Raw genomic sequence first — 19094 nt, forward strand, 5'->3', positions numbered from 1 at the left:
TCAAATCAGTCAGGTATGGTCAGGCAACAAGGGGCAGCTTGTGCTACCTGAGGTCCTGTGTGCCTCCAAAGAGTAGACAAGAGCCACTGTAATGAGCAAGTTGGCATTAACTTTATTCTATCTTCTGTATAATCTTAAGTACATAAGAAAGGTTTTTTTCACAAGCCTCAGGAGAAGACAAGTACAAGTCACAGGACAGTCTCAAAATAAAAAAATTGCATATTTTTTTTTGTAAGTTTTGTCCTAGAGAAAAAAAGAACATTGACACTTTACAGAGGAAATGCATTTTAGATATGCTTATGCCACCCGAGGCGTTGGAAAAATGAAGGTCAAAGCACGTGCAGGTCCCTTTATGGGTCAGTACAGTACTGTGTCTTGGATCCATCACTCTGCTCCAGGGCCCTGGAACAGAGGCTACAAGCTTCCACCAAAGTACAAAGAGCCAAGCAACAGGGGAAAGAGGAGACCAAGAGGATTCACTCTATAGGGACTGATTGCAGATGAGGAAGAGAGTGATGAACCGACTTGATCCGACTCGGGTATTTTACAATACTGCACTACTGACCCTGGAATGAAGGAGCCCCTTCCTCTGCAGAAGGGGACAGGTTCAGAAGAACTGTCCTGGAAGACTGAACCTGAGTTCAGCTGCTCTGAGAAGGAAGCCCTGGGGCAAAGATTCCCTTGTGAGAGCAGAGGGCTCATGGAATAAGAGGTGCTCAGCTCCAAGCTACCAGCCCGACTGCCGAGAGGGTAACCGCAGTTACGCCGCTGCAGTCTTCCTGTGGCACTGGTTAATATAAAGCCTCCTGTCATGGCACAATCAGAAATACACTGAGCTAGTAGGAATGATGAAAGAGAAATGAAGGTGGAATGCTACGGCCCAGGTCCTCAGCCTTTGGTCCGACAAAGCCATTCCCATGTCCTGTAAAGCCACCAAGTAGTACATAGAGCTGGAATTAGCAGCTTCCAGGACCTTCTTGAGACATCTGCCGTAGCAACTGGGATCTCTGGACCCTGACAGACACCATTATTTGTTAAAAAGGGGACAACATTCCTCTCTCACATAACAGTTTGCTTAAAGGCAATACAAAAAAACCCGAACAACACTCTGAAAGCCAACTGCCAGTACTGGCTGTGAAGTTCACCAGAAATCTGACTTGATCAATTGGTGCAGTTAGATCAGACAAGGGGGGGAGTGGGGGGGGAAATACACCTTCCTGCTAATAGATGTGGATGATAACTGACCCGCCACCTACACCAAACCCCAGGCAGAGGTATTTTAGTGACGGCAGGTAGCTGTGTCTCTCGGGTAGAAGAGAAGCAGTTTGAGAGCAGAAAGGTACAAGAAATCTAAGAGAATCATCTGAAAGCAGATTTGTCCCACAGCAGGGCCAGGGGAAGGCATGAGCCTTGGAGCTTTTCTGCTTAGCCAGCAATTTCTGTCACAGTGGTAACCAACTTCTGACCGTTCCACACTGTCTTGAACTGTTCTGGGACAGGGAATTCAATCTGGAAGGTAAAAGCAGAAATCTGTTGTCAAAAATCAGTTTATGACTGAGGTCAGTAACTACTCCCACTGCTTTAGGCATTTCTTTTCTTAGATACATGCTGTGTCCCCTCCTGTACCACAACCACTGCCTGTTCTGCCCCCAAGAGATTCCTGAGGAAGCAGCCGCCCTCACAAAACAGCAAGTATCTCGCTATAAAGACAAACAACTCGATCTGCTGGTTTTATAACATCTGATCATTACTCACAACCTCCAAAGTCTAGAGTCTAGAATTTTCCCTCTAGACCTCACTGGAACTGACATCCCTCCACAGGGCTCAAAATACAAGTTCTGCCCTGTGTTACCCCAACCCCAAGCAGACCTCCACAACGATTTCAAAACTAACACTTACAAAGTCACCACCCTCTGTGGGAATAAGGACATTCATCTCTGATGACTTGGCACTGACGATTTCGCAGTCTAGGGAGCTCTTGCTCAGATACACATGGCAACCGTCTGTCTTGTTGATGGAAATTGTTGGCACTTTACCCATTACCTAGCAGAGTGGTCAAAGCAATAGTTAGAGGAGCATTAGCTTGAACTGGGCAACCAGAAGATTTTTCTTCTGTGCTTGTCTTCAAGGCAAGAGGTTTGACTCCAACACCCACCCCCCACCCCCCCCCCGCAGATACGGTGGATTCAAGTACTCCCACCTTTGGCAAAAATCCAAAGTTATTTTGATCTCTTTTGAACAAAACTGGAGTGAACGCTGGGCAAGCACACCATCCCAAGTCAGATACCAAAACTGGAATCAGAGTAGATTCTACTGCTGGCCTCCTACTTTGTCAGTCATGTCACGCTGCCCACCTCACAGAGACCAATCTTTTACTTAGAGCCCTGAAACAGCTCACTGGAGGCAAATTTCAGCTCTTTCCTAATGGCTGGGCAGTGTGAGCTGCACAGCATCAGGACAGATGGTGTTTCATGAATGTTCTCCACAGATGCACATTCCTGTTCTGGAAATAAAAGTACTTGAAGGAGCAGATGCTACAGCCGCCCTGTTGGACAGTGCAGCAGTCACACTCCAGGCAGAGAACAGGTTGTAGACACTCACCTGAACTTTAACATCCCTGCTGTTTATGATCTCTACGATGCCCACCACATCATCAAACACCAGACCCAGCTTCTTACAGTTATCTGCAAAGACCAGACAGAGCTCACAGAAAGGTTTTGGAGATCCAGCCTTCGGCACACAGATCAGCACACAGAAGCAGTTTTCAGGGTTTCTTCACTTACCGAGGGTGATGGAGTTGATTTTGCCTTTGATTTGGAGTGTACTATTTGTGCACTTGAAAACATATGCTACCTGCTTCAACTCTGTATCACTGATTACGAGGTTAGTGGCATTCTCCTGGTTTTCCTGAAAAGGCAGGGAAAACACGCTTTTGTGTTTGGAATTCAGAGCAATTAATCCGTGTGAAGAGCAGGGCAGCACAGCCCCTTTAAAAGCAAGCTTCAGGCTGGTGCCTCTTACAAGGAAGGTCTTCAGGAGACCCTCCTCCCCTGCTACAAACCTCCCATCCCTCCATCCCACTGATGCCAACGCCAGGCACTCACCACTCTCCACTTTTTGCCCTCTAATTCTAGCAACGCAGGGGCCTTTGGAGAGGTTTTTTGGGAGGGATTAGCATTACAGGCTGGTTTGGGAGCAGTGAAAGGTTTGGGTCCACTTCTCACAGGACCCCCTTGATTCTTCAGTGCTGGATTCTTGTGGGTCTTCATGTCGTCTGAAACATGTCTTAAGCCTGCAAGACAAGTCAAACCCGAGATCCAGCTCTCCTCTGAGAACGCCATTTCACAAACACCAGACATCAGTGATTACAACTGCCAGCACGATAACGTTTTTCAAAATGCAAATAAATTATTGAGACTGGGCCTAAGTTGAGCCTAAGCATGAGTGACAGCAAGAGAAAGAGAGAGCAAGAAACACTGATGCAATATTGATGAGAACACAAGATGTACTGCAGAACCAGAAGGCACCAGCTCTTCCACTCTGCAGCTGGAAAAAGCCCCAAGCCAAGCACCTCGCCTTTGTTTGACATCTGTCCTGATACGCTAACCAGGTAACACACAAAAGAGGTAAGTTTTGTGCAAATATTAATAGGTGCAAAATTGCACCTTTTGTACTGGAGATGTGCAGGCAACCAAAGGGCTCCCTCTCTCCGTTCCAGCTAGAAATTAATCTCTTGCTACACTTGACAGATGAGGCTGCGAATTCTAACTCGGATGTGTTCCCTTTGTCCCTGTGAACTGCCTCAGGGCTGCTGCTGCCTCCCAGCCTCATCCTCAGACCAGATGGCCTTTTGTTACTGCAAGCCTACTTTCCAAGCAGGTGTACTGAGGTGCAGCAGCAAAACAAGGATTTGCAGCACAACAGCACTGTCGTTCACGGCTGCCCTCCCGCCGCTGGCTACTTCCACCTACCAGAGGTGATGCCTTCTCCCCGATTGATCTGGGCGAAAAGCGCGGAGCGGGAGGCAGAGTCATCTGTGCTGGAGCTCGTGGGGGCAGGAGCAGGCGGGGGAGGAGGGCCTGGTGGGGGAGGCGCAGCCCCGGCTGGCGGAGCGGATGGCGATTTAGTCCCTTCTGTTGCTACAGGACCCTGTAAGAAGCCGGCAAGAGGAAAGGCAATTGCACAAGCTTCATAACTGCTACAGTGATCATGCAATGCTCATCTAAGGAGCTCCTGCAGACGTAACCAGCACTTACTGTTTTGCTCCAAGTCAGCCCTGTGGTGTGATACTCTTTGATATAGGCCTGCAGCTCTGTCCAGATATTCAGATAAGCTTTCACCCAGTCCACTTGCTTTTTATCTCTGAGGACATAAGGAGATCATGAGGACTGAGCAGGTGCATTTGCCATTAAAACCCAAGGACTACAGTTCTTTACATCTCTCTACCTCTTGGCCTACAGGCAAGATGCAGCTGGACCAGCACAGCAGCCGGACCAGCACAGCAGCCTCGCACCTCCAGCGCTGCGTTGCAGCTCCAGCATTCATCTTGCACTTGCAGGCAGGCAGCCACAGGCCTGCTCTGCACTGTAACCCATTTTAATTGAGGAGTCTGGTACTTCCAACAAGACCCATTCCCAAGATACAACCTGCTGTCCTGGGAAACAGCTCAGCCCCCAGATGATGCTGAGACAAGAAAGAGCAGCAATACACTTGCTATCATAGATTCCAGCTGCAACATGAATGCAACGAATCTTGTCCCAAAGGATCAGGAAAAAACAGCTAGGCGAGGCTTTGTAAATATGCCCTGCCTTTAAAAAGAAGAATGAATTATAGACCAAGGCAGCTGGGATTACCTACTGGAGTAGCCCCTACACACCCCGTTAGCTGTGTTCAATGACATCGTTAAGAGAGAAGGTGAACTTACACATCCTTGTACTCCTTGAGGATCCGGTTGGTATAAAACATGGCAGCATCGGTCATTTCCTTCACATAAGGACCAGGCTTTGGAGCCTAGAGAATAAAGAACACGTTGGCACGGAACAGCTGACCAGGGAGCCAGACTTCTCCCACCAGTCCAAGGAAACCAGTTCCCACTGGAGTTCTTACCATGGCCACCCAGCCCAGGGCTGGGATGCTCTCGCTGACTGCCGATAAGTGATTGAACAGTTTGCTACCACGGTTCTTCTCCCTGAAATTCTGCACCATCTGGATTTGCTCTGAAATTGGTTTCAGAAGCGATGAGAACGCATTCTGCAGGACAAGAGGGACAGTAACAATTAAGTACATTAGGATTGCTCTGGAATGGCTGCACATCTTCATGGGTGGCTCTGCTGAGATGATGGTCACTCAGAGGAAGATTCCAACTGGCACAAGTTATTGCTCCAGCTCCTGTCCAGTCTTGGCCCTCCCCACGAGCCCAGCTCGGTCCCACAGCCTAGCTCCTCCAGGGCTGAAGTCATAGCTCCCAGCCGGATTGGTACTATGGGAGTACGCCAAGAACTGTGACTCATGTTCAATCCAAGAGACACTGACAAAGCTTGTTAGTAACAAGGACAGAAATAGCATTTGCCGTTCCTGGATTCTTTTGTTCCAATACAGTTTGTCAAATTTTTCCTCTCCTTTAAAAACCCTCACAGAAAGGGGTGCTATGCAGGTTTTTGCAGTTTGGGATCTACAGCCCGCATTACAATCAGACTCACAGCAAGTTCTCCAGTCACCCTATCAAGCTAGACTTCAGGATTCACGTTATTTCTCAAGTCAATCCAAGCCTTTAGTATTTGGATGATAAAAATTGTTTCTGTGTTGTCCACCTGGAATGCTGACTGAAAGTGCTCAGAAATCTTCTGAGGTCAGAGCAGAGCAGCCAATTACACATTTCCAGAGATGCCTCTTAGGCAACTTTTCTTTCCTTTAAGATCAGAAAGTCTCCTGCTGGTGGCAGCAGTGAGGGATGAATTTGGGCAAAACTCGCTTTTCAAAGCCTCGCCTTTTCCATTTGCTGTCCCTTCCTCTGTTTAGATGAAAAGAGAAAGGTTCCAAGGACCACTGGCCAGGCTACACTTTCAGAAGCTTCAGCCTAGTGCCACTGTCAAGTAACAGGATGGCAAAATTCTTCGCCAATAGCAATGAGAGTTCACATGTTCTGCATTTTAAACTGGCTACTCCAGAACTGACTAGACTCCTGCAAGACAACCTGCACAAAGACCTACACTAGATTAAAGTGGTTGTTTGTTCATAATCCTTTATTTAAATAATGTGTCAGCAGAATTTGTAAGCAGATTCTCAGATGAGAGGTTATGAAGAGCAACATCCCAGCAAACCTGGTGAAGGATAAGCAACCCTCCAATACTGAGTTTGGGGAAAAAGATGCAGATCTATTTTGCAGTGAATAGGGAAGTAGCACAGAAATCCAGCTACCACAATGTAACAGTAGAAGGCATGACTGAGGCAGATAATAACTGCAAAGAAAAGCAAGGTGGGATCCTGTTGCTCAGAAAAAACAGTTCTCAGCAGGGAAAAGCCAATGCATTCAGGATCAGATTCTCAGTCACACATCCTGCTGAGAAGCAGCAGCCTAGGGTAAAGTGTTAAATTACTTGCTAAGGACAAATCGATCCTAAAAGCCTAGCTATTATTCAGAGGCCATTCAGTACAGACAAGTGTCTGTTATACTTCAGGAGTTTGATGCCTGAAAGTCTATAAGCATCACATAATGAAAAAGCATGCTCTACACAAATCCCACTGTGGCTCCCGTCTCTGACAAGTTCCTGTCTGCAGGTTGCATCTCAGGAACAGTGATTGTGCAGTGTTGGTACCAGGTGAAACTCGAGACAGAGGCTGTGAGATGACACTCACAAGCTGCTCTGACAGCTACAGAAAACTTGTTGCTCTAATGACTGGAAAATGCCAGTTCTGCAGCTCTACGAATCAACCTCCAGAATTCTGCCCAGCATTGGGTGAGCACCCAGAACAGTTCACGTTTTCAGCAAGTGCCACCAACCCTCCTCTGGTTCCTCGTTTGGAGCAGCTGAAACAGCCCAGATTCCCCTACACTTGTAGTCATCCCCGACTCCGAGATAAGACCATACAAGGTTTCTGGTAAGTGATTTCCCACACTTACCTCTGCTGGCTGCTGATGTTGAGATGCCATCACCAGAAGAGCCCTCTCACTCATCAAGCCCGCATGAACCATCTCAGCCTAATAGAGAGAAAAATGAGAGAGCTTCCCTTGTACCCAGCGTAACACTAACAGTCCCTCAAGCTCCCGCCACCCGCAGCTCCTAGTGTGTAAGAAAACAGCTATGCTGATCTCAAACCACATATTCTTGGAGACACCCATCCTCAGAGAAAACTCACAAGAGTGCAACAGCTCTTAGGCTGTGTAGTTTACAGGCCTCCTAAAGGCATGCACCAAAGTCTATAAAGGGAGCTAGGCACCTAACTACCAAAGATTTCAAGAAGGAGGTTTGATTCATCGTGTGTGTAGGTGGCAATCTGCTGGAGGTTATATGGGCATCTGCATCTGTTTTGAATCCTCAGGGATTATAAACATCCTAGAATACAGCGCTCAAGGAATGCAATCACTGACAGCAAACTTGGCCCTTAGCAGCCCTGAAGGACAAGCAGCATCTATTTAGAGCAGAGGGAGAATGTGAGTCCTTACATGCTTCTGCACATCCCCGCCAACTTCTTTGCTGATCTTGACATATTCAGCTACCGGGCCAGCCAGAAGGGCATCGAAAGCCTGCACGTACTGAGCCACTCCTGCAGAAAAGGAACCAGAGCACAGGTATCGCCGAGAGGCACCGGGTGGGTTGCTGGGCTGGGACCACTCACACACACTGAGCTCCACCTCCCCCCGGCCCCATGCTGAACCTTCTCCCCCGCCCTGGCTCACGGCGACCGAATGCAGGAGGCTCAGCCCGAAGCATGCAGCTGAATGCAGGCGAGGGAAGCGTTGCAGCCACAGGAAGTCCTTATCTCAGCAGGATGGGAACCGCAGGCCTCTCTGCGTTTGCGCAGTATCTGCTGTGAAATTCACTTCCCCTCCACACACAGCCAGTTCATCTAACAGCCCTTCGTGTCCCCTGCACGAGCACCGCCCGCCCCGCAGCAGCTACCGCTGATGTCCGGCACTGCCGCACCGCCCGGCCGGCACTTCAGCACAGGGACTCCCATGGGGCGACGCTGCTGGGGAGGTGCTTTGGGCCTCACCTTTGGAAGAGCCATCTGCACACATGCCAGGTCCTTGGCACACCGTCTCCAGGCGCTCCACAGCCTTCTCCAACCGTTCAACCAGTCTTTCCATATCTACCGCTGTCCACAACCTGCACAGACAGAAGACAATTATTCACATCCTCTGACAGTATTAAAGTCGTAGGCCAAATACTGAAGAGGGTTTATCAGCTGTCTGGTACAAGCTCTACCAGTTCCAGAAGAATAATTTCTACTTAGCTCTGCACCCTGGAGATGGACAGCAGGGTACCCTCAAATTAGCAGGAACATTTGGATTATGCAACAGCCGTGCACACAGCCACTTTCTATTGCCACAGTCGCTCCTTAATGGCCACACAGACTTATTCCATTGCAAGGACTTCTTACACCTATAAGGACATTAAAACTTACATCTCCTAACCTTTCATTGACACCACTCCATGAAACAGAGGTCTGCACAGAATCTCACTGCAGCCAGTTCTTGGCTGAAGTCCCAGCTGTGACCATACAGCAAATCAAGTACAACTGCTTCACAGGGAGTTCACACACTTCAGGTTAGAACTAGTGGGTTTGACTTTGCAAACACATCTTCAGGGACGTCCCAGACTCCTGAATTCATCCAAGGAACATCTATAACTCCAGCATCGCTACAGTGCAGAGCATTGGCGTGCGGAACGAGCCACCCTGGCACACGCTAAGACGAGCAGCTGCACAAGCTAAGGCGGCATAGCTGCTTCTACAACAATGCGCCCCTGTTCATCTTCTCCCTCTCTCTACAGGCTTTGGTATCTGAACTGCAGAACAGATTTTGCAGGCACTGCACAGGAAAGAGATTTAGGTACGCAAGTCATTTGCAGTGTCTCATCTGGAAAAGACTTAAGAGTCATATAAACTTTCCACTAATTACTGCTTTGCAGAGACTCTGCATCAAGGAGCAAGACAAGTCACGCTCCAAGCACACTAATGCACAGGGAATGCAGGGAGGGAGTAGCAAGTCACCAATTGCATTTTTATCTTATCACCACTCATCGAAAGATTTTACAGTGTGAATCACGACTATGTCCTGGACACAGCTTCCTTCTTACTGCGACAGTCTGCGAGAGCTCAAAACCCTGCCTGGAGGAGAACGTCCTTCCCAGCACATTCCCCAGCATACCCAAAAGGGAAGGCTGGGTTTACAAAGCTGCCTCAACGATCTGATGCTAGATCTCCCTCAGAAATGACACCTAAAGTTCTAACTAGGGTTTTTCTTTGGCTCACAAGTCTTCTCAGCCCTGCTCCAAAGCACATGTTTTCACCCAGTTTCCAGAGGATGTGGGGCAGATCCAGCATTAGTCACGAGCGGTGCTGATGTCACAAGACAAACAAGGCCGTTTTCCACCCCTCTTTCGCCTGCTTGCATCAGGAGAAGCAGCACTGCTGTGGGGGGGCAGGGGAGAGACCACCCCCCTTCCAAGAAGGAGAGAGCGGTTTCCTCCCCTGTGCAAGAGTGAGCCAGAGGAGGCACTGTGCAGAAACTGGACAGCAGTATCTGGATGACTTCCAGATACAAAAAAGTTCAGAGAGGCTGAAACTTGTGGGCGGTCACCCATATAATCAACAGTAATGAATACCTTTTTTTTTTTTATATATTCTGTACAATGTAGAAACCCTGACCACAGGATCGTCAGCACTCTGCTGCAGCCGAGAACGACGCATCCAGAATGGGGCTCACGTCTTCAAGTGGGAGCGCAGCCAAGAGCAGGGCTCTGCCTCCCCCGCTCTCAGCACACTAAAAGAAGGGTGGGTTTTTTTTCCCCAAAAGAGCCACCTGTTAAAGAAACTCTCCCATGCTTCGAGAATGCAGCAAGATAGAGGGGTGTATTGCAGGGGTTTCAGGAAGGACACCAGGTTTACCAAGCGACGGGCAGACAAAGCTGCTGTTCTGCACCACTGATCCCCACCACATTCCACACGAGGCTCTAAGCTGATCAGCCCCATTACCAAGTCACAAACTGCATTTCAAATCAGGATTACAAACCAGAAAGTCCAGATGGAAAGCTGCTTCCGACCCCCAGCAATAAAACACGCTGTTGTGAGGAGCATATCACATCAGTTCTAACTACGCTGTCGAGATTAATGTCCTTTAACAAGAAAATGTTCCTTGAGATTCATATTCCTTCCAGTCTCCTTGCTGTTTGACACGTCCTTCCTGGTTTTTCGTGACAGAAGCCACAGACTCACAGTGCTTGGTATCAGCTTTGTAAACCTAGTGCTATCTGGCAGATGGCAAGCGCATTTTAATTTCTGTTTAATGGGCAGCATTAGGACAACTTGCAAGATAAGTCACTTGGTAAATTGGCAGCAAAATCAGAACTAAGTGCAGGCAGCACAAAGTCCTAGAGCAGGCAGTTATATCCCAGTCACTCCTCACTCAAGCTGTCTTGACTCACCCTTACGATGCTCTTTGCCCTGTGGATGCAGCTCTCTCTGCTATCTACATACTCACCCAGAATGAAATAATAAGATTTAGCTGCAACTAACATCAACTGCCAGTGTCTGCAATCCAGAAAGATTAACATTTAGCAAGGAAAAAAAAAAAAACACATCACAAAGTAGACCTGGTTGATCTACATCTAAACAGTGTTTTGTCTATTGATCACTTTGAATACAAAAGAATTTGTCAGTAAGTGACAAACTGACTTCACAGATCTCAGTACATATAATCGGATCTCATTTGCCTTCTTTAAAGAGGAAGCTGAGACACACAGATCACCGAAGAGTCACTTCTGTTCAGCACATCATCCTGTGCTCAGGAGGAACAAGAAAGGCTTTCAAGCTACGCCTTGCAGCCGGGGGTTAGAGTTCTCCAGCTGACAGACGTGGAGTTGAGATGGAGCGCTCCCTTTTGGGACTATAATGCAGGATTTCAATCTAGCTCTTGTTTAAATTCAATTGAATTTTGATGACCAATGGCGCGGAAGCTATGGAGTTGCAGCAAACATATTTCACCCTGGGCCAGAAAGTCCATTCATTTTCATAGCACATTTGGTTAATCTATTAACTAGCCTTTATTTCCATCAAAGCTTGGGAACATGGTTTTGAACACACTGTACAGCAAACAAGCTTTCATCTACAGCTAGACTGTTTTGGTATACTGATCAGAGCAATAAAAGGAAGGGATTTTATTTGTAAAAACACTAGCTATCCCAAAGCCGATCCTGTACAACAACACAGTAAGAGGAGTTTCCTGTTTGGAGAATATCAAGGAGTTGGCATGTCCCAGCCAAAGGCCAGTCCTCAGAGGAGTGAGCAAGTTCTCATAAAACCGGCATAAATGAAATTCTTCCGGTTGCCTGAGACAGCACACTAACCTGAGTCCTCACTTAGACATTCTGGAAGACGCAAATGTTAGTTTTACAGCCAAAGCAAGTCAAACCTACGCCTCTGTTTAGATTCAGCTTTTGTGAAGCCCGACAAACTGCTGTCAGCAACATGAAATTTGCATCAGCTACTTCCTGTTTCTACAGGCAAAAGGAATAAAGATGGAGCAACTAAAATAAGAACATACCACAGTTTATTTCTGAGCTGACACCGGAATATCTCAAGGGATCAGCTACCAGAGCATTTTGAACGTTTATATCTTCCAAAAGCCCAAAGAATTTTTTTTTTAAAAACAGTTCAGCTCATCAAGTAAGGAATTATTTGAAGCAAGACAGGACTCAAATGCCTGAATTTAGTCAGTTGTCAGGACCAGCCATGAACACAAGACAGCTACTGCTAGTCCCAGCAGCTGCCAAGACAGAGATCTGTGCTGTTTATAGTACAACAATGCTTGCTGACATTGCTCCAGAACCCATGGTGTCTACTTCTGGTATTTCAGATCTACTTTATTTAGAAAACCAGAAGTGCTTAAAAAAAAAAATCCATCTGAACCCTATTAAGCTCTCCCAAATAACAAATCCTACTGAAGTAATTAAAAATGTTATTTGGTATTTTTACTCAACTATTAAGAGATAGTTAAAGTATCACTTCGCTCTGCACGAGAGGCAGCACAAGGACTCCTTTTTCATCACAATCATATGAAATAAGAGATTTGCACTTGCCAGACTCTGTTGCTATGCTCCTCTCATTTCCATTCCCTGTCAGGGCGATGAATCCACCAGGGAAGTAACAGAGGATCTCAAATCTAAGCTAAATTGGACACAGTACCAAGCTCCAGATCAGGAATTCAGAGCATCGAACCTTGTCAGCATCCCTCCTGAGCTGTGCCTGCTCAAGCAGAGGCTGCTTGGCTGAACTTTGTTATGTGAATAATAGGGGGTATTTTTGGCTTTCAGAAAGCTCAGCAATATTCCGGGGACACAAGGATCGACTCAGAAAGAGAAAGACTACAGCAGTTTCTTGACACCACAGACTCCTGGTTTTTCAGTGATGTGCATCTATAGCCCAGGTGTTGGGGAATTCCAGAAACTGATGTGCAAAATCCTGTGACCTGACACATGAAATGGCTGTAGCGTTTTGTTTGGGGTTTTTTTTTTTTTTTTGTTATCACAAAATCCAAAGCCATCACATATTTATCCCATCCTAATGACTACCAAAATGCAAAAAGGCAGAAGAGAAGTCAGCAACGGGCTAAAGACAAGACCAAGCCTGGTAAGATGGCGAGAGTACCTGGTAGCTGGGACCACAAACTACAGAAATATCCTCGCTTCAGGCTGCAGCGGATCGGTCCTGTCGCGGAAAATTGGATGTATCACCTGGGCACGCACACCTCCCTGCCTGAGCAACTCACCCAGGACCTGCCAGCCCCGGTAACCTGCCAGCCCTGCCGCTTTCCGACCCTTCCCGTTCGCCACATCACCCGGTAAGAGCCGGCTCTGGCCCGCCAGCCGCCCGGAGACCGGCCCCCAGCACCCCCCGACGCCCCTGCCAGGGGATGGAGCCAGGACGGCCACACCGAGCAGGACTAAACGCCTCTCGCTGCAGTTGTGGGGGGGCAGGTACAGGCCCTCCCCGTCCCGCCCTTCCACCGGGAAGGCGTCCCCCGCTGCAGCGGATGGACCCCGGCGGACCGGACCTCGGTAATTTGTGCCCTCACCGTGTCCTGGGGCAGATTTCGGGCGCGGAGACACCCCCCGGGCCGACCCCCCGCTGCAGGAAGCGTCTCCGCTGGGCGCAGGAAACCTCAGGGAGGCCCCGAACCTGCCCCGCCCGGTGCGAGGGGCGGCGGCGGGTCCTGGTAACAACCCCCGGCGGGTAGTTCTCACCGTTCCGTGACTCAATTCACCCCGAAATCACCGCGTTTAACGGATCTACCCCCAACAGCCCCGCAGGACCGCCCCCCGCCCCCCCCCCCCACCTCATTGCGCGACCCGGGCGGATCGCCCTCCCCCCCCCCCCCCCCCCGCTCCCCTCACAGCCCGCGCGGGCCCGACCCCTCACCGGCGCCCCCCGGCCCGGTGCTCCCGCCACCCCTCAGCGTTCTCCTCCCGCCGATACCGACCCCGGGACCGGAGCCACTGCCGCGGCGGGGAGGAAAAGCAAACCCCTCCCCTCCCGGTTCCGCTCACCTACCCGCCGCACTCGCTCTCCCGCTCCGCCGCCCCCCGGCGCCGCCCAGGGCCCCCCCCCCTCCCTCCTTCCTCCGCCCTCGCGCGCCGGAAGTGCGCACGGCACGGCGCGGCGCCGGAGGGGAGGGGCTTCAGGCGGCCACCGCCCCTGGGATTGGTGGGTGGGGGGCAAGGGAGGCGAGGCCCCAGAGGGCGAGGGGCGGGGGGGTTTGAGGGCGGGGTTTGGCTTGGGGGCGGGGCCACGGAGGTGCCGGGGCGGGGGGGGGGGCAGGATGGGGCCCAGGACCCCCAGGGAGCGCTGGCACCCCCGGAGAGGGGCTGGCGGGGGCTCCAGGATCCTCGAGGTGCCCGCGATCCCTACAAAAAGGCTGAAAATACCAACGGGACCCCTCCCCCTTCCCCGGGCAGGTCTGGGGGAGGGTTGCGGGGACCCCCCCCCCCCTTCCCCGGGAGGGGCTGGTGGGGTCCTCAGGAGGTCTGGGACCCCCCCGAGAAGGGTTGGGGGGTGGTTTGGGGTGCTGGGAGGAGGCAGGGGCCCTTGGGAGAGGGGTTAGGCTGGAGTTAGGGGCCCTAGAGATGGGGCTGGGGGCTGCAGCTTGGGCCCCCCGGGGTGGGGTTATATGGGATGAGGCCCCCCTTGGGGGGGTCTTGCAGGGACAGGGCTTGGCTGGGGAGTGGGGTGGCCTGGGCTGGGGCTAGGGGGAAGTGGAAGGGGCACATCAGGTCCTCCCGAATTGTATCTGACTGTTGGGGGGAGCTGAGGTCAAGGCCCCTCCAAGCTACATCTGGTGGTTGCAGAATGGGAAAAAGGTCCCTCTGGGGAACTGCTGACCACAAAACCACCTACACCCTCTCCTCGGGGTAAATCCTGGGGGGCTCTGGTCCCCTGATGCTCTGTGCCAAGGGTGGTTGCCATTGCTGGCACTGAGCAGCAAAGATTGTTCTACTTTTGGCGTGAGCTGGCTCATCTCAAACATCAAACAACTCCTACAAAGCTCCTGTGCTTCCCTGGGTACAGAGCCCTTTGGAGCCATGTGTTCACAGACCCTCTTTGATCTGAGGGTCTCAAAGCACTTGGCAGAAGGTAGATAAACATTGTTGTCCCAACTTTGTTGCTGGAAAGACCGAGACGAAGGCAATCAAGGGAAAAATAACTTGGAGTCAGGAAGAGGTCCCCTGGAGTCAACATGGGATTGTTCCGACAGAAGGCTCTGCTGTCTGCTTATATCATTAGAGCAAGACTTGCTCTAAAAAAGGTGGTTGCTGCCATGGTTAGAGAAAGAGCAGCATTGTCCCTGCCTGCTGCGAGGGACCTGGAGCTTTGCTCTGTGTTTTTGGGTCCCAGCTGCCCCGAGGAGGGAATTGAAGCCAGCCTTGGAGCTGGGGTTCTGTGCAGACAGACAGACAGAGCATCTGTCCCAGCGAGGGCTGAGACACGTTGACAGGATGGGAAGGAGGAGAAAACCCGACGAGGTCGGCTGACTTTACCACCGCTTCCTGCCCTCTGCTCCGCTACCATAGATGGTCACATCTGCTGCCGCGCAGGGTGGAAGCGGGGCCCGTCCACCGCTGAGCTCCCGAGCGGAGATCCAGGCTCCGTCTGCGGGATCCCAGCTGGAGCAGGCAGGAGCGGGGCCAAGCCTGGGATCAGCTGAGGGCTGGGAATGGGATCGCCGGGAGCGTGGCTCTGCTGACATCTAGTGAGGTTGTCTCCTCTGGCTTCGCGCTCCCTGCGAGCCGGGGAGGCGTTCAAAACCCTCTGAGGGTTTGATATTTCTGAGCAGCCAGTGGATAGGAGTTACGGGTCTTCTTGGTGAAGATGCAGCTCACTGCTGTCCCCTCGCTCTCTGTGCAGCCCTGCCTGGCTCCCAGCTGCTGCCCTGAGCACACACAGCCAAACTGGACCTGCACCATTGCCCTCGCATTGTCTTTCTAGTTAGGCTGAAGCCTATAGAGAAGAAAAGCAGCTCCCTGCAGTCACAGATGCTCTTTGCCTAGTTTTCTGGTTTTCTTGCATTTTTTTTCCACCTGTCTCCATCACGATCAGCTGCCTTAGATTCAATTGACATGATGTAAAATAGAAAATAAGATACAACCACCTCTCTTCCGTGCAGCCAGTGACTCCACTTTTTAGAGCATCCTGTAACGGTGACATCAAGGAAGCACCAGCCACGTCCTGCCTCACTGGTGCTAATGGGACCAGTAATCCTGGTGGGCAACACAGGCAGGACCCATTCTCCTGGGCTGCCTCTGTGAGGAGGAAGCGAGACTGGGAGAGGAACTCGAAATAACCAGAGAACGGGGGGGAGAAAGAGCATGGCTCACTGGGGATATCACAACCCAGCTCCAAGCCGGTGTGTTTGCTTCTGGGCTGGGTCTGTTCAGCTGAATATGGCTCATGAAGGAACAAAGATCAGGTTCCCAGTAAGACTGGGTCACGGAAGACCTGCCTGTTTACAGGAAGACTGTAAACCAGGTCAGTGCCCTGTGGGGGATCCCAGTGCCCCTAAATCACACCAGTCTGTGGCTGTCACTGTCCTGTCTCCAGGGACAGCTTACAGCTTCCACATGCTGCTGCCAGCTGGTTGGTGCTTCGTCCCCCTTCCCTTCAAGCACCATGGGTACGTTTGCTGCTTTTTTTTAGCCATGAAATGGCTAAAATGCCTTTATGTCCCCTAGACATAAAGGCGTTTGTCCCCTGCCTTGTGGCAGCCAAAGGAGAGCACTTGTCCCTGCTTTGTTGTGGTGTGAGGAGGGCACTTGTCCAAGCTCCAGCCCAGGTCCTTGTGGTGCTCAGCAGCCTCTGAGTCCTCCACAGGAAGAGTCCTGGCAGGGGCTAAGGCAGTCCTGGGCTTTCAGAGCTCCCCGAGCCATCTCTGGCTAGGGATAAGCCCGAGTGCCGCCCTGCACACAATGTCTCATTTCCCAGCAAAGCAATTTAAAGTTTCATTCCTGGGAAAAGGGAGTTTCTTGGTAGCAGGAAGCCATCTTGCTGCCTCACCAGTTTCTGGCCACGTACTGCAGCACCTTGGCTGCTTAAGATCCTTGGAAACGGTGGTTTTGCAAAACATTAACTAAAGCCCCCCTAAAGCAGGTCGGTAGCCTTCAGTCTCTGTTTGCAGATAAAGTGAGTGACCTCAGCCAGGTGGCACACACAAGGTGACCCCTGGGGACAGCCGAATGCCTCCTGCACCCCTCAGGCTGTGAAGCTGGCCCTGGGTTAACTCTGCTTTCCCCAGCCAGCGACAGATCCCAGCCCACCCAGGGATCAGCGTGCCAGGGGGGTGGACCTGCTCACCATGACCCACAGCATCTCTGTCCTGAGCACAGCCCTGCTCCAGCAATCCTGCTTCTCCGCAGAGCTGCCCAGACTGAGCTAATTTCCAGCTGGATCTGTTCCCTGATCCAGGCCCCCAGAACCCCTGCCAGCACAGAGGGGTGGTTGTGCTGCTGGACACCCCTTTCCGTGGGAGGTTGTGCTTGGTTCAGCTTGAAGTGTCTGTGAAACCAGCTCTGGGCAATTCCTGCTGCAGCGAGAGCAAATACTGGTCTCTCCAGCCCAGGGGCCAAGGGAAAACCATCCCCACCAGCAGCTATTTGAATGCTTCATCCATCTCTCCTGCTGCGAGATAAACCTGAGGCTCTTTGCCCTTTCCCTGGGGATAAGGAGGGCGGTTATTCCTCACCCTCTGCAAGGAGGGACTTTTCACACTTCCACTTATCCCCTGTAAATAGACACAGCATGGCCACTCTCACCTCAGGGACCGCCTCCAGTCTCTCCTGCCTCAGCCAGGAAGGGACCTGCCTCCTGGCAAAGTCCCCCTTGGTGGCAAACAGAGGGTGCAAATCAAATTTTGCAGGTTCATGTGCTGCCCTTTGGAAGTTACAACTGATGTTGGCTTAGTTTTGTCCCCTCCAGTCACCTCCTGGGACGAATGCCTGTGCTCCGCCACCTCCCAGCCCTCTCCCCACCTTCTCCCTGGCACATCCAACCCCGAAGGCACGTCACCGGCTCACCTTGGTGCTGCTCTGTGGTGCGGCCAGGGCAACATCCTCCCAAAAAGCCCCTTTGAGAGCTTTGTGCTGCAAGAGAGGCAGAGCTGCCCACCAGTCCGGGCCCAGCCATGTGCACTGGGAGCTGGCAACCAGCAGATTTCCCCAGGGCTCAAGGTGAGCCTTGCAGCTTGACTGGGGGCCCTGGGAAGGGTATGGGGTGCACTAACATACTCTGATGAGCATCAGTGGAGAGAATGGTGCCCGCAGCAGCCTGCCCTCCCCGCTGAGTGACACACATGGACCTGTACCCCTGGCCAGGCTCTTTCTACGAGCCCCACTGCTCACAGGCACCTTCAGTGCTGTACAATGAAAGGCTCTTTCCCTTGTGAAGAGAAGGGACCAGACAGCCTGGTTCCCCAAGCAGAACAGAAACCCTCTGCTCCCTTCCAGCACGGGCAGCAGTGCCCCACAAATTCAGGTGGAGACGCCCCAAGCCCCTAGCACCAGACGGGTAACCCCTACCTCAGCTGGCCTGAGAGCTGTTAAAGCAGCACAGGCGCAGCCCGTATGTCGTTACAGGCATCAGCTCAGCAGGTGCTGAGCACACAGCTGACACACTGCATTTTCCATGTTCTGGCTTTGATTTCACCGGGCCAGCGCTGTCTGTGCACCAGCCCTGACGCGTGGCTCACCCGCCCGGCCTGGAGGACACAGCAGCCATTTAGCTCCAGCTCTGCAGGGAGATGCTTCCCGGATGCTTGGGTGCATTTGCTCCATCATCAAGGTTAGTGTAGATTAATCTGTAGCACAGCTGCTGCTGGAGGCCAGCTGTAGGTGCCAGCAGCTTCTCCCCATGCACTTCTGGTCAGGCAGACTTCCCATGCCAGAGAGTCTTTCTTCATGCTTGGAGTGAAAGGCCTCTGTAATCACAACTGAAGCAAGACTTGGTCTCTCTTTCAAGGCTGGAGTTTTGCCCAGGGCTCAGTGCTATCAACTCTCATGGTCATTTTTTTCCCCTCCTATTTTCTTAAAAGCCTCAAATAGAAGAAGTGTGCTCAGCTAGGAATGTCTCAGCCCTGGTTCGAGCTCAGCATGGTTTTAGTGTCTCAAGCTGGCTGCAAAAAAACCTGAACAGAGACTCCTAGTGAACCCCACAGAGCCAAAAAAAAAAAAAAAAAAAAAAAAGAGGAGGCAGAGAATAAAATGTGCCTTATTTCTGTTGAAACTCTTTGAAAATAAAAGCTAGCAGCAGTCTTCCAAATCTCAGAGACAGCAGCCTTGTCCACGCCCCTCGGAGGCAGCCAGGTCATAGCAATGGCCAGGGTGACTCCT

The 19094-nt window shown here is 51.2% G+C and overlaps 1 protein-coding gene across 5 annotated transcripts; it reads right to left on the reverse strand.

The window, feature by feature from the left end:
• Window positions 1-89: 89 nt before the first annotated feature.
• On the reverse strand, window positions 90-13838 carry CAP1 (cyclase associated actin cytoskeleton regulatory protein 1). 5 transcript variants are annotated; one of them, XM_042793817.1, is made up of 13 exons: window positions 13771-13838; window positions 8215-8327; window positions 7664-7764; window positions 7121-7198; window positions 5107-5250; window positions 4925-5010; window positions 4257-4362; window positions 3972-4149; window positions 3105-3292; window positions 2784-2907; window positions 2602-2684; window positions 1900-2043; window positions 90-1509 (listed from the first exon to the last, which is right to left on the reverse strand). In XM_042793817.1, the coding sequence occupies exons 2-13, from the start codon at window positions 8306-8308 to the stop codon at window positions 1426-1428; spliced, it is 1410 nt and encodes a 469-aa protein (XP_042649751.1). In that variant the 5' UTR covers window positions 8309-8327; window positions 13771-13838; the 3' UTR covers window positions 90-1425. The 5 variants fall into 5 exon arrangements, with proteins under 5 accessions (XP_042649751.1, XP_042649753.1, XP_042649754.1 ...); XM_042793819.1 differs by having other exon boundaries at window positions 13767-13788; XM_042793820.1 differs by lacking the exon at window positions 13771-13838 and adding an exon at window positions 13700-13721.
• Between the last annotated feature and the right edge of the window lie 5256 nt (window positions 13839-19094).

This window comes from Tyto alba, unplaced genomic scaffold (genome assembly GCF_018691265.1).
Source record: "Tyto alba isolate M040663 unplaced genomic scaffold, T.alba_DEE_v4.0 Super-Scaffold_20, whole genome shotgun sequence".
In the NCBI taxonomy this organism is placed as follows: Eukaryota; Metazoa; Chordata; class Aves; order Strigiformes; family Tytonidae; genus Tyto; species Tyto alba.

Bases quoted from the DNA above. Each gene is read 5' to 3' on its own strand.
- CAP1 (XM_042793817.1), bottom strand. From the start codon at position 8,308: ATGGAAAGACTGGTTGAACGGTTGGAGAAGGCTGTGGAGCGCCTGGAG. The intron at 4,363-4,924 runs GTAAGTTCACCT...TTATGTCCTCAG, and splicing joins CTCAAGGAGTACAAGGATGT to AGATAAAAAGCAAGTGGACT. The intron at 2,044-2,601 runs GTGAGTGTCTAC...CCACTCTGCTAG, and splicing joins GCAGGGATGTTAAAGTTCAG to GTAATGGGTAAAGTGCCAAC.